Source organism: Chroicocephalus ridibundus, chromosome 1, assembly GCF_963924245.1.
Source record: "Chroicocephalus ridibundus chromosome 1, bChrRid1.1, whole genome shotgun sequence".
Classification (NCBI taxonomy): Eukaryota; Metazoa; Chordata; class Aves; order Charadriiformes; family Laridae; genus Chroicocephalus; species Chroicocephalus ridibundus.
Genome location: NC_086284.1, coordinates 60,551,747 through 60,566,773, shown reverse-complemented (window position 1 = coordinate 60,566,773; position 15,027 = coordinate 60,551,747). Strand labels below are relative to the sequence as shown.

At 41.7% G+C, this 15,027-nt stretch overlaps 2 protein-coding genes across 9 annotated transcripts in view; one reads left to right on the top strand and one right to left on the bottom strand.

The window, feature by feature from the left end:
• STK24 (serine/threonine kinase 24) overlaps positions 1–6,928 on the top strand; it is a 63,540-nt gene extending 56,612 nt beyond the window's left edge. For all 3 annotated transcript variants that reach the window (XM_063336723.1, XM_063336731.1, XM_063336740.1), the window contains exons 10-11: positions 1,532–1,668; positions 3,004–6,928. In XM_063336723.1, the coding sequence (XP_063192793.1) occupies positions 1,532–1,668; positions 3,004–3,040 (174 nt within the window). In that variant the 3' untranslated portion in view covers positions 3,041–6,928. The remainder of the gene's footprint in view (positions 1–1,531; positions 1,669–3,003) is intronic.
• Positions 6,929–10,516: 3,588 nt separating this feature from the next.
• The window catches only part of FARP1 (FERM, ARH/RhoGEF and pleckstrin domain protein 1), a 219,635-nt gene continuing 215,124 nt past the window's right edge, over positions 10,517–15,027 (bottom strand). For 5 of the 6 annotated variants that reach the window (XM_063336705.1, XM_063336689.1, XM_063336696.1 and 2 more), the window contains exons 25-27: positions 13,681–13,788; positions 12,638–12,789; positions 10,517–11,484 (exon numbers count right to left, since the gene is read on the bottom strand). In XM_063336705.1, coding sequence (XP_063192775.1) covers positions 11,403–11,484; positions 12,638–12,789; positions 13,681–13,788 — 342 coding nt within the window. In that variant the 3' untranslated portion in view covers positions 10,517–11,402. Of the gene's footprint in view, positions 11,485–12,637; positions 12,790–13,680; positions 13,789–14,644; positions 14,782–15,027 lie in introns of all 6 variants that reach the window. The other variant, XM_063336712.1, reaches the window with a different exon arrangement.

Genomic DNA, 15,027 nt, shown 5'->3' with positions numbered 1-15,027 from the left:
GAGGTGTCCCTGCCCAGGGCAGGGGGGTTGGAACTACATGATCTTAAGGTCCCTTCCAACTCTGACCATTCTATGATTCCTTTATGTTTCCCCTTGGAAGGACTCAGACTCATTTTCAAAGAAAAACCTTTTCTCAATGCTGATGGCAACTCTTGAGCTGTAGTTCCTGACACCTGTTGAAAGTCCACTTGAGGAAGTCATGAAAAGCCGCTTTAGTGCTTGAACATCTCAGGAGAACTTCACTGACACTTTTTTTTTCCTCTGGAATGTCTTGTACTACACTGAACTCAAAATCATCTTGGTCTATTAATTCTGCTTTCTGTGGTTCATGCACGTTCCGTGTGACAATCCCCTGTGCTATACTTAAGTAGGGCCAAAAGTGTATGCGTGCCCACATTATATCCCAGAAAGTGGCGCAAACTTTCCATTTGTTCAAGCTAAGCTTTCTTCATTGCTGGTAGTAAAGGCAGACTGGCTATAGGTCCAGCATTCAGAGACAACTCTTAAATTAATTGAATAATTTGTAGAGAAATATGTAGAAAAATATTTTGCTGTTCTTGAGTTCTGTGTAAACAGATCAAGCTCTTCGGTCCAAAGCACCAGTAAGCCCAGTCAGCTTCCAGCTGGAGTATTTTTCTCACCAGGAGTTTGTTGTTCTGTTTTTTTTTTTTTTGTTTGTCTGGTTTTTCTTGAGAAATGACTTTGATTCCATCCTTCTTAAGAGGATGCTGCAAAGCAGCTCTTGACAGCAACCGTAGTGATAAATGTGGAGAGAAGCTTGTAAATGCAGACCTCCAACCTGCTGGGAAAAGTCTGGTCCCTGAAAGAAGGTCATGTCTTCATATTCCCCCTTTGCTACTAGTAACATGACAATTTTTTCTAAGGAAGCTCAGACCCTGCTAAGATTTTTGAATGTTCTTTAGTGAGGTTCTGAGAAAGAATGCATTTTACCAGCCATACTCAGCATGTTATACCAGCTCCTACATAAGCGAAGCGCTGAGACCTTCCCTCTGAGCCCTCAGTTCCTGCCTAACGATGGGATCCTCTGCTTCAGGGAGGAGATGAGAGAGTGCTCAGGGTACTCTATCAACAGAGTTGACAGGGTGAAAACGTTTTCTAACAGCGCTTGCCCAAGCGCACCTGCAGTGTGTATGCATAAGCTATACATGTACAAGTATGTATACTAAAGCGAGTACCTCTTGAAACTGAACAGCTACAGGTAAATCGTGGATCTTTCTTGGGATCCTTTCTTGGGATCCTCGTAATTGTTGAACGTGAGCACGTTGAACGTGAGCAAAAGGATATGTGAGTGATTGAAGGCTTGTGAATATGAATGACATCCTGATAACTACCGCAAAGGCTAACTTCAGGATGAAAAAAGTCTTCAGGATGTGAGGGTGTATAATGAAAGTTAAATCCTGATGTTGTGAACACTGACGGTCACTTCCTAACAAGCTTTTGCATTATATTGTTTATAGAAGTATTTATTAATATCTTATTAATATATATCTTCCTGTTTGTTTTTTTTCAGTTGAAAGAGAAGAGTGAAGTGTGTGGTGGTAACACAGATTCCATAGAAGAACTGAGAAAGGCTATTTATTTAGCTGAGGAGGCCTGTCCGGGCATTGCAGATAACATGGTGTCACACCTTGTGCAGAGGCTTCAGAGGTAATGAAACTATTTCACTAAGGGTTACAGAAAAATGCAGATCTGATTCTACAAATATTTGACTAGTGTTAAATTGAAAGAATTCATTTCTATTCATAACAGAGGAAAAAACCACCTGTGCTTACAGTTTGTACAATCGTTTGCTTAGTAGGAAAAAACCCAATTGTATCAGCAGGTCTAATTTCTAGCTCCGGGTGATAGCCCATACGTACGTTCATGCTGTTGGTGTGCATATTGTGTGTCAAATAAGACCGGACAGCCTTTTCCCTTTGCAGTTCCTATAGGGGACATTTCACGCTTTCTTAGCGTCTGCGTGTATTTTGCAGAGGATGTCCTATGTCACTCTTAATTTCTTTTACCTGCTTTGATAAATGGATTGCTCGGTTAGTTTGTGTTTCTTTCAGTCACATAGTAAGTGGTTCCTTGTTCATTCATTCAAGATAGTCTGTGTGGCCTCTTGGTGGCACCTTCAAAACCAATATGTTTTGTATTACTTCAAAAGGCCAAAACTCATAAGAGATTTTCTGATTGCCTAGGTTAGGAAGATATAACTTAACAAACACTCAATTCGCTGTTCTTTGAAGTACTACACAAGAAAAGACCAGGCGTATAAATGTCAGAATTACTGCTTGAAGAGGCTTTAAAAGCAACCTTGAATCCGGGAGTCCACAGCTGTTGTGAATCTGCACCATCCAGCTTGGATTTATTGGTACTAGAAAAAAATTCATGGCAATGATTAATCATGGACTGCTACCTTGAAAAAGATCACTCTGAGCAGGTGTCTCCCTTACGCTGTGTCTAACCACAGCTTGGTAAAGTTTAAGAATTCACACCTCTCAATTTAAAGCAGAGGATTGCCAGGCTGACACTTTGTCATTCAGTAAAGATCAATGCCAAGAAATCTGCAAGCAATCATGTTTCTTGCTTTCTGGGCTGTCAAGCATGAAGCCCAGTCAGCATCTCTTGTGCTAAAAGGTCACTCCTTGATGCCAGATGTCCTGATTCTCCTTTTAGTTGATCCTGGCAGGCTTGAAAGAGTTTCTGGAGCTTCCATCTCAGTTTGTTTCCATTAAGGCGTTCCAAAACTGACCCATCTTTCATCAGCCCAATCTTTCAGTGTCAAGTTTTTATCAGCCTGGTATTGGGCCTTCCTGGAAGTGAGAATTTCAAAGACTTCTGGTGCTGCAATTGAAGCTGAGAATCACCATGTGGAGACATTCTGCAAGGAAAAAGGCTGGAACTTCAATAGCATAAAATGGAGTAACTTTTAGTTGCTGCTTGTTGTAGAACACTGTTCCGAAGATCACAACAGTAACTATTTCTTTTCCTCTTCAGATACTCACTAGCTGGAGGAGGTACTTCATCCTACTGACGTGCTGTTCCTGACTTTTCTAAGACAACAGAGATCCCGTGGTGTCTGCATTGAAGGCGCCCACCCTAATGTTGTTCTGCCCCTCAGTCACGGGAATGTTCTTTGCTAGAAGGACATTCTGAAATGCGCAAGAGTGAAAATGAAGTCTCTCGGATGGAGGCAGTCTTTTTCAGCTCCTTAAAGCTATAATTTTTTTTTTTTAAATGATAATGCACATATTCCAGGGAGGCGTCTTTTTGTAAAATCTGAAATGTATATTTAGGTTTGTGATAGAGAAATTGGAGATATTGAGAAACCTCAGGTATCTTGCTTTAAGAATTCCACTGGGAGACGGAGTATGTTTGTTGGAATTGTGTACAGATATGTATATAATGTCTTTTTTTAACTGAAAGCCTTTCAACGTGCATAAGGAATCACTGTGTACAAAATGGTAAAGTGCTTCTGTAGATAATGTTAGTGGGGTAAATATTTGACAGGCCATAACTGAGTATTGCCTTGCCTTTATTACGTGTAAATTTTGAATTATGTGATAAGTGAATCTTGGTTTGATTTTTGTATGTGAAGAATTTGCCATTGAAAGAGTTAATCTTGTACTATGGAACCTTCTGTTCGTACCTCAGCAAAGACACAATTTTATTCTGTTTCTCCAGTATTTCTTCCTTTTTCATCTATATTCTGAGCGTGACTTTCTAATTATGGTACTACTTCTGGTTGTTTTAGATTTAATACACCTTGTCTCTCAAAGCTTTAAATTTAAATTATTGGTTTTCCTAAAGAATGAGCTCTTTCATATTTTCAATTTTAAGTTGTGCCAATGCAAATTCTGAACCCTATGTATTGTTCAATTTTAGTGATAGCTATTTGTGAAGCTTGACTGAAATTCGGACACAATCTTCTTTTCACCTAAACATGTTTGAATGCTCACACAAATAAATCCTTATTATTTACATTTATTCTGAAATATCTCATTAAGATGATGGCTCTGAGACACTGGCAAGTATTCCTTCATCATGCCGATTTTTATCATTAAAATGAACGTCTTGCAGCGTAGAAGAAAAATTTATCTCTAGATTCTGGTTTTGGTCTTGCTGCCTAAATCTGTGCATCTCTTTTTACTGAAAGTGACAGACATTGGACAGAAAGACCAAAACTGAGCCCCTGAGTGTTGTACGCTACTTCTTAAGAATGGCCTTCCCAGGAAAAAGTTACTTCTTGAAAATTTTGAAATTTCCGCTGTTTTGTGAGTGTTCCTAGATAGCCGACTTATGGTTTTAGAGTTCTTGGAAACAGTAATGTTAGTTACACACACAGCTGATTAGGTGGCTTTTTTTTCTTCACAGTATTACTCGGAGGTTTACCTTGGTTTTTTTTGCACCAAGGCTATATTCAGGTGCTGCTTATTTTGGTAGCTAAGAGAGCATTTTTGCCTTGTTTTTAATGAAGAAATGGATGATTTTTTTTTTTTTTTTTTTTTTTGCATGACAGTGAGGTAACTTATCTGGTTTATTTTTTAAAAAAAAAACAGGTATGAGTTTTGGAACAGAAAGGATTAAAATTTTAAAAGGACAGGCATATCTACCTGGTTTGGTACAAAAAGCTCCAGGTTCTCTAACCATTCTGGAAGCTGGCGCAGTCTCCTTGCAGGACTTCAGGTCACCACGGTAGCCCTTATTCTATGCATATCACTAGCCTTAATTATTAATTTAATAATTTAACAGTTAGAGGACACTGTCGTGCTAGCAGAGCTATGAAACTTCTGACCGGGTTGAAACAACAGTTGAAAGAACATGCAGTCATTCTCGTAGCCATATTCTCAGACACAACACGTTGGCCAGTGTAAAGAGGTAATGGCTTGGCTTTGTGGCTAAGTGAATTTAAGGTAAATTGAACAATGCGTAAGTTTGAGCAATGCTTTATAACTCCTCTCTGATTAGTATCTAAATACGTTGTTCTGTGGGCTCTTCAACATTAAGGATAGGCTTACCCTTGAGGAAACCAGTTCAGTTCCGCTGTTGCGAAATGCGTGTCCGAATGCGGCGCAATGGGACACTCACCTGTTGACATCTCAACATTCGAATATTCAGCCATTCCGTAAATATGTGCTGTGACAGCATATGGAAATCAACAGATGTGTTTGCATTTGAAAGATACATAGATTAATGGGAGCTTTTCCCCAGTCATCTGTTAATATAAAAACTTGAAATTAGAGCGGGCTTACTTGGAGATGCACAGAACTCGGAGATTCAGTGGGGAAGTTAAAGTTATGGCACTGGCTGGAATCTCAAGAGTTTCTCAATTAGAAAACAAAATTAAGTTCTAAGGTACGCTATTTTTGAACAATCATTCAAAAAGTTATACATACATATTTTTTTCTTGAGTTGCATTTTAGTTGCGTTCCAGGACTGTACGTTAAGGAAATACTTCTCTGAGTAGATTGTGGCAGAATTTGCTTGGTGAACGTGTCCCTTGGTTTTAGGAGCTTAAGACGAGTCAGGCCTTCAGCAGGGGCAACTGGCCAAAAGGCTAGGACACTTAGAGAAAGACAAGACCTCATTTATGGTAGAGATGTGTATTTTTATATATAATATATAGATTATTTAAATATAGATTATCTTAAACTGAGATTCACTGAAAAAGAAGAGTGTGCTGTATCTTGAATGTACAATTACAGTCATTTGCTATTGAGAAGTACCGATGCGTTCAAAATCAGATCTCTATTGGGAACAGAAGAGCAGCTTTCTTCGGAAGAAGCGCGGCCTTGGTTTCGGAAAGAAAAAAGAAGTGTATTGATATTTTTGAGAGGTTGTTTCATGCTAAAAACATATCTGTGTTACAGCGTTGCACTGATGACTTTTCTGTGCAGGTAGTACTTCTTCACTCAGTCTTGAATATACTAAGCAACAAGCTATCCCTATTTATGCAAACATTTAAATTAGCAGAACTGCTTATTTGTCAGGGATTTCAAGATTAGGCAGTAAATAAACTCACTGTTTAAAAAAGAAGTAATAAATAAAATCAGTCATTTGAACTGAAGGCTTGCTTTTTGTAAGTATATCAGATGCGTAATCTATTTTTTTAACTTAATTTTCCTTGCAGTTGCACTTTGTAGTTGATCCCCAGCTCGCTAGAGAATGGCGGCACCGTCGATGCAGTACCGAGTGCTTTGGGTATAGTAACAAAAGCCGCTCTTTTCTCTGAAGCGCTGTGGTTCCTTTGCAGCTCCAGACGTTTTCTGTCCATCCGTGTGGACACGGACAGAGGAACTAATTGCTGCGGAAGGATTTGACGGTGGTGCCCCGAGGGTGGGCGCAGGGGGAAGGTAAGAGTGTGCGCTATGTGGCACCTAACGTTATCCTGCTTTATCCACCGTAACTCCTTCACCTGCCCGTGCTTTGACCGCTCTCGTGAGATGTCTCGTTGAGCTGTTACTAGTTTCTGTGGTGTTCCGTATTATTTTGGAAACAACGCGGTACCGGTTTGTAATGGTTTTCCATTAGCCTTACTTTTAAGGCAACATCATTTTGCCTTCAAAAATGTCACCATCGGAAGACTATCAGAAGTGCTGATAAGCAAAGGGGCGGTACAATCGCAAATTATTTTTGTAAGTCGTTGGGGAGGAGCTTAAAGCCTAGCACAAATCTGCCAGCTTGCTCTTTTTCCCTGTATTTTGCAGACGCGCCAGTAACTGCACTGAGCACATGCAATAGACCAATGGTATGTAACGGTTTCCTGCCTTCTTTTAAAGCATGATTACAGAGGACAATTAAAGTGTATAGATAATCTTGTTTTCTGTAATATTGCTGCCTGTTCATAACCGTGTATTTAAATTTTACTTTTGTCACTCTACACCAATGTGATAAAACTCCTTGTAAACTACACGACCTAGAAATAAAGAAGGAAAAGTTTAATGAAATGGTGCCATCCGAGTGGTCAGTAAGAAGGAGATTTTGGGGGGGGGGTGTCTCTTCCTCCTCCAGGAGGGGATGCTCTTGCGGGTTTCTACCTCAGTGATTGTCCATGTGTCAGTAACGGTAAGCAGAAAGTTCATAAATCGGGGTTCAGTTTGTTGCCTCAGAATTTGTAGAAAACTCTTGTTTAGACTCAAACAACGCTTTCTGAGCAAGGACGTTGAGAATATTTTTCTGTTGGGGAAGAGGGTAAGCTTCTGTCTCGCAGATGGCCTAACCATGTGGGAAGTTTAGTTCTTGTCTTGATTAAGGGATATTTTATCTACACAAATCAGTGACGGGTAGTGTACTGTTTTGGTTAAATACGTGCAGTTCTGTTTGACGGTTTGTCCTATAGTGAGACAATGTGCCGAGCTCCAGATGGCACCGATTTGAAACCCGCTTCCTATTCCCCATCCCGCCAGCCCAGTGAAGCTGCTGAAGCGCTCCCATCGAGTGGCATTAACTTAACGCCAACCATCGCATCCTTAATTACTTGTGTAACCGGGGACAAACTCTGTGACAGCTCCACTCCTGTAGTTATATATGTAGTTATATATCTGTTTTCTGTGGTTAAAAACATACGTGCACCACGCTGCCGATTTTCTCCCTCTGCCACCTTTTCTGTGCCCCTGGCGGGGGGATGATTGTGTGCAACTGGAGCTGCCTGTTTGCACAGCCATAATTATGCTATATGTGTGGGGGTTTTTTTTTTTTTTGAGGGAGCCCACATAACTGGTCCTGTGTAAAAATGAAAAGAAAAAAAGAGTCAAAAATCAATCTTTTCCAGTGCCGCTTGTTTCTTTGTTTTGTTCTTGGCTGATGGAATGGTGGGATATTGCCCCGGTTTTTGTCTCTGAAATGCGTGTTCCTTATGAGACCTCTGTTCTCTGCTCAGAGACGTTTATCCAGAATTCTGCAATCACAGCGTGTGTTTCTCGACTGGCTCACTTGTCTTTCAAGCTGTCACTTTGGGCTGGTTTCAGCTGAATTTACAAAGGCACTGAGGTCTCGACAGGGTTTAATTCAAATGTTGTGAAAATAGGTAGACCCGAGTATATTAATAAGACTCATGTCTTAATGAAAGACAGTCAGACAGCGGAGAAGTGATGGCGCTGCTTAGCCTTGGAGATAAAAATCCACAGGAGTCCAGGCTCTGCTGATCCCTTCCTGTGGCGATAAAGCTTTTGTTTTGCTTCTATTTGTTTGTTATTTGAAGCCAGCAACTGATGATTCATGGTGAGGAACAAGAAGAGCAAATCTCTTGGAGTGACCACTTTTGAGGGGTTCCCCCCACTGCTGAAACACGAGCGCAGCGTATCTAGTCACGGCTACTACCCTGGCACCCCCTGACCCTGCCCGTCTCCACGCCTCCCTTGGTTAGATGGATGGTATGAGGGGAATCAGGGTTAAAAATAAGTGGTTCTATATTACAGCTTTCTACTAAACCACAAGTTTTATTCAGATGCGCAGGCTTCAACAGATTGTAAGATATGACCGTCAAGACAGTCGCTTTTATTCTCTTAGCATTTTTGGGTTAACCTTAGGGATAAAGAATGAGAAAAATGCTGACAAAACGCAATTCTGTTTAAATGACAGCAGTTGGACCAATTCCGCTAACAAAAAGAAAAAAAAAATTAAAAAAAGAATCGCACTGGTAAAGAAAGGGGGGGTCTGTGTGAATCTTATTTAAAATCTCTTTTCTGTAGAAAAAAGATAATACAAAAAAGACTCGGCATGTTGAATCAGGAGGCTGTGCTGCAGGTGCACCCAGAGCCTAGCTTCATCGCTGCTGTCCTGCGGAATGAAACATTCCTAGAAAAGGTGCTACTGGATTTCAGGCATGTAAATAAAAGCCTTTCTTTTGAGAGCTCAGAATACGCTACTGCAGCAGATCACGTCAATAAAGATTGTAGCCCACAAGCCTCAGTGATCTAAAATAAAATTCAATTTTAGCTGAATTAAGAGCATGACCCTCAATATAATTTCCAATTAAAATTAAAATCTTTTTTTACTGTTACAGTTGACAATTGCGAAGGAGGAGGTGGGGACCCAGCAGGCAGTTGCAGTGGGAATTGTAGCATGTAGGCTGCTGCACTAGATGATGTAATATTTATGTAGTCCCTAACTTTTGGCTAGTTCATTTCAGAGAAAAACTTTCCCATATGTAAAAATGCATATCCAGTAGCCAGCAGTTGTCCCCTTTCCGCCTCTAAAAACCAACAAACCCGAACCACCAGGGATTCTCAGCGTGGCTTGGGAGGGGAGGTTGGCTACAAATGACATAAATACTCACGTAGTTGCATATAATCTTCATCGGTGCCGAGTTATTTCCCCTTTTCACCCCTGTAAAGATCATTGTTGATGTTCCTGGTCGGTCTTGAAGCGCTGCGGTTCCTGTAGGTTATTGTGAGGTTGCTGAAGTCACTCGCCTTGGCCCTGCACAGCCAGGGTCACCGGCTTGCAGCGGGACCAATGGGACCTGCAACTGGGAAAAAGTTCCTCACACTTTCCTACCGCCTCCTTAAGTTTCTCCCTCATCATATCATAAATGGACAGAGGTGATGCTGGAGGGTCGGTGTGATCATTATGTCCGTACTGATATTTGGGGGAAAAAAGCTAAGGAAAAGTGCAACTGCAAGGAGTTACCTGCCCGGGGGTTTGAAGGTTTCCACACAGCTGAAGGACACACGCTGAAATACTTGTTTCCCTTTGACAGGGTGGCTCCCATTTGGCCACGGGGGCTGCTGCTGGTCCGGAGGGGTTAGGAGCCCACCCTCTTTGTGGATGTGTATATGTATCTATATATCTATATCTCTCTCTCTATATGGATATCTTTATTGGGGATGGGGGGAATAGAAAGAAGGCTTTACTGTCTCAAAACAGCAATATATCTGATCATATTGTGCGGTATTTTATTCCCTTTTGTTGTGAGCAAAGCTGTAAGGCATTTTCTACATCGCGCATGGGTAAGGCATTAGCAAAGTGAACAGCTAGACGAAGAAAAAGGTGGGGGGTAGAACCATCCCGGCTTCATTTCCTGTATCTCGCTTCAGCTCCCCTCTGCCTGCCGCTGCAGTTCCTCAAAGGCCCTTAAAAGACACATAGATGTGTTTCCAGCACGCTGGACTTCTCTTAATGGAAGTTTTACGTCGCCCTCACGACGAAATGTTTCTTAAAAGGTAAGGAAAAGCACCTAAGCGTTGTAGACTTAGCGCTGCCAACCTTCTGAGTGGGCCAGCAGCTTATCCACGATCGGGTGCTGGCAAATGTTAAGGCCAGGTACGCAACGTGGGTGCTTCCGCTGCTGGTTGTACCTCTCGCTCTCTGGGGGAAAGACTGAAATTCCAAGAAGCAACCGAAAATCATGGCAGGATGTGTAACAGGCGGGATGAAAACCCGGGGCTTGGGCAGCACCCCCAGCTTACAGCAGTTCAGTTACGGAAAGACCCTCCAAGCGGATCACCAATAGCTGCGGTTCTCGTAGCATACCGGTTTTCCTTCAAGTTTGTAAAACAAACAGCAGAGCGTCACCACAGCCTTTTAATTTCTTCTTGTACATACCATTCACAGTACATCAACAGCCCAAATAATATTGCACTGGATTATTTTTAAAAAAATTTCATCTTGCAAGTAGTATTCACTTTTCAAAGCCAACAGGTGAACAATTTGGTCAACTTGCACCGAGAAAATGGTTAGGTAAGAATCCTATACTTTATTTATACCACACGGGTTTGTGACCCCAAAGGGAAATGAGAATGAGCTGTAAACGGCCTCCTTGTTAAAGATAGAAAGTTAGTAATTCCTTGCTGATTAAATGTAGAAAGACTGGGGGGAAAAAAAATGAAATCTGAAAGTTATCTCATTCCTGTTAGACCGCTTGCTGTATATATAATTATATTCTATACTGTGAAAGTCCATCTACATTTAAAAATCCAGCAGTCTACAGATTAACATGGTAAAAAAAAATAATATATTTTTATGAAAAGAGAAGAAATAGTGTTTGCCTCAGAGGAGAAAGTTTTCAGATTGTGAAGTCTTTTTTTTTTTTTTTTTTTTTAGGTGCAATCTTTGAGGCAACAAAATGTCTTTTGGCATTTGGCACTCTAATAAGGACAATATTTTAATACTGGCACAAGCTAAAAACAGCACAGAATGACAAAATACAAGACATGAAACGAACCGCAGCCACTGGGATGATGGTGACCTAGTTTGAACATATGGAGAACTTAACCAGTTTTGCTAAGGAATTGTGAAAGCTTCTGCAAAACCATACTTATTATGTTTTTTTTTCCTTTTCTTTTCTTTTACCAAATTGTAAGTTTTTACTAAACTTGGAGGGAGAAAAGAGTCTCAAATGTCCTCTAGAAAATCAGCAGCTGCTGGGACAATCAACGGGGCGGCCGGTTCAGCCGTCAATAGGCGTGAGGCTCTTTATGACTCAGAGCTCGAGTGCGTGAGGCGGAGCTGGTGGCACTTCGGATCACTTCCATCCATCTGGGAGGAGGCACAGGGAGAGACACAAACAGAAGAACGGTCAATCCCTACGGAAAGATTTCCCGAAAGACGCAGTCTGCGCTCCCAGTTGCACAGAGTTTTATTTTCGCTGCCTACGGGAGCATCTTGCTTCCTACTTTACTCCCGAGTCTGTCTGAAGCTCTAGATCCAAATGACGGCCAAGCACGTGTATGAAAAGAGATTTAGAGAGGATGAACGGGGGGGGCGGGACCCAAAATTCATCAACTTAGCAGTGGTTTTACAGGTTCTGCAGACACCAAATCTCTTTCCCCACCCCCCCCCACCCCCCCACCCCCCCGGGTGGTCCAAGCGACGAGCAGTTGAGACCAACCATTCGATTCCAGAGTGAAAAAATGTCATTTAGCTGTGGCTGCTGCTGCTTTTCCCTAGAACTGAGAAAGGGCTTTTGTGTTTTTTCCAATTCTACTCATTTATTTAATCCCCTCTTTCTCACAATTTACAGTTTTAGACTGACATGGCTAAAACTTAATAACGGCTTTCTTGAATAAGAGAGGACATTAAGATTTTTGACGTGTTAATGCTTCATAGGAAAGAGCCAAATTAATTCCCAGAATGAACAAGCTCAAGCCACAATTTAGGAGGAGCAGTGCCTGTTTCCTGGCACTCCGTGTATCCGAAGCTCAGTGGGAGGCGTAAAAATTACATGCTGAACTGGCAGAAACGCATAGTGAAACCAGCCGCTTCTGTGAAAAACCAGAATTTTATTTCAGGTGTAGATTTTCCACCCAGTTGTACTTGAGGGAATGAAGTTATTCTGAAGAACTACTGAAAAGTCCTGTGATCTGTTTCCATGCTTCCTGAAGTCCGATACGTAGAGCTCCCCGTACAGCCAGCCTGATGGATTTTGACTGGATGATTCCTGCCCATAACCCAGGTTTTGGAGTGATTACAATTACAGCTACCACCTTATCAAAAACAACCACTTGGTTCGAGCATTATCAGGTTTAAAATTTCTTGTAGTATTTTTAAAGGGTTCTTTCCCTAGTTGTGCTGAACTACTCGCCTGCATTACTGAATCAATTCGCTAAACTCCGCATCTACTAACCTTGTTTGGAAAAAAAACCAACTCCTGAAATTTTGCAAAATTCCCTCTCACGGAAGACAGACTTACCTTTCAAATGTGTATTCGCTTTCAGCCCTGAAGTAGTACACGTGGGATTTGAAATGTAGTTTGAAGACGTAATCTTTGTGAATGTTTTCAGATTCGGAAGGAATGGTGAGTGAGTATCCCAATAAAGGAAGGCTGGCTAAAGGATGATTGTCCTGGAAAGAAATGATGGAAAATGCCGTGAGATCAAATGCCCTTAAGTAAATAGAGCACATAAGTAAAATGGAAGATAGAGACACACTCATTTAAAGGTCATCATCATGTGCATGGAAAAAATACTAGCTTTGTACAATGGCAATGATCTTAATTGTCGGGTAGTTTCAGCTTGCCCATCTTTATGGATCCTTCTCCTAAGGATGTGCTGCAGGCTGCTCCTACCAGTGTTCCCTCATAAGAAAGGTGCCTGAAATCTTGGGACTTTCACTGCTTTCAAATTGACGAACATAAAGTTCCACGGTTTGGCATCGGCAGAGCACCGTGCGTGTTCACCCTAGGCTTGCAAACACCTGCTCCTCTAGAAATGTACCGGCCACCCCGCAGCGTTTGTTGCCGAAGTCCTTTCACTTCATGGCATGGCGCGTATGAACAAATCATTTATTTCCGCTGCTCATGTGTAGAATATCCTACAATTCATTCTTTTTTTTTTTTTAGTGCGGAAACTCTATCCTTAAGGCTTCCTATAGCAATGAAAGCACGACGTAGCAACTGGAATTATTTTGTGCTCAGGCCCTGCCCGAACACAGAGATTCAAAAGTCCAACTGATTCTAAACACAAAGCCCCTACTTTTGCAGCGGGATGTTTGTTCAGATGGATTAATCATTGGCCGCTCTTCTCTCTCGTTTGCCTTAAGTGTTAGTAACGGCAAACAACATTTCTAAGTTCCACGTTCCAGCAGCAGGAAATGCTGTGCAGCCGTGACCGGTGCGTCGGCTTCTCTCGCCTACAGCATCCCTGACCGATGTCCGCGTTTCTCTCTGCTGCCGCTTTGACAAAACCCAAAAGGTCTTCTCCAGCCACCCCCCACCCCCCCGGTGCAGTCTGTTACCTGGTGCGATTTATAGAAGAACATACAGAAGTTGGTGAACACCACCCAAAGCTTCTGCCACCCGTTGCTGTTTTTGAATTTTCTGAGGAGGTTTCCAGACAGCTGGTTCTGAAACAGAACCAAAGTAGCCAAATAAAACAGTGAAAGGTACCTGCAGGTTTAATTACCGTTAGAAAAATTATCTGCTTTTATCTGGCTGTATGTGACTTTGGATGCGAAAATGTTTTGGTTGAATGGACGTTATTTTTCTACTACATAAAGTAGTAGTTTATGCAACATATTTTTTTTGTTTGTAGCTGGGTACTTCCAAAAGTTTCAAGCAACTATACTTATTTTTTTTTTAATTGAGGCGGCTTTCAGTAATGTATTACCAAATATCAGTCAGTCTTGTCACCCTTGTCTCTCTGTGTTGGTTTTAAATGATACTTAAATAGAGTAATGGAAACAGAAAGGCTGACATGAATTTGTGATGTAAAGGAAAATTATGACATACTTTAGAATTGCAGATAGAGACTGAGCTCTCAGTACCCAGTGAGGTCACACGGTAACTTTTCAAAGATTTCAAAAGCAAGGACTGTTAACCTTATTCTCAGCTGCTCTTCACACCGTGAAGATGTAAAGTCCAGCACCGCTGGGCCTTGCCAATGAAGGGGAGGTCTCAGTGGATCATTAATTACTTCCCATTCCTTGCTGACTGCACGGGCTCTCACCTGGCTCAGAATAGCTGTTTACATCACTCCCTTTATATAATGCAGACGCTAATAACTTAATCTGTAAAGCTTAATACTCAAAGTCTGGTGGTCCCGATTTATCTGCTACAAATTAAATGCTCTTGCAAATGTTCTGTTTTCACCCGACTTGGGTAGGCATTAAAGCCTTTGCTCTTAAATCATCCCGTTCTCTGATATCTGGAGTGCTGCCTCCTTGCCCTAAGTTACAGGTGTACTCCTTCATTTTCTGTTACCTCATTACTCTGGAGGATATCATAAAAGGACAGGCTTTGCATTCGGTACCAGCAGACATATGAAATGGGAACAGGCCGCTGATCACTGATCAGTCCAGCAGGTAGGGAAGTACAGTCACTGACAGAGAGAGGATCTTCTACCACGAGAGAGACAGAAAGGAGGGAGAGACACAAAGAAAATAAACGACAATGCTGAAGTGAGAGGCACCAACAGAATGAGGTGAGCATGAGCGTAACCTGCCACGCATGGAACAGCAGTGGAGCTGGAGGTGTTTTCACAGAACAAGGCATGTCTCCAGGGTGCGTTTGTTTGGCCTTCGCTGCTTTGGGGAGGAACAAAAGTAAGGACCGAGGGGTAACAATTTTAAACTTAAAGAGGGGAG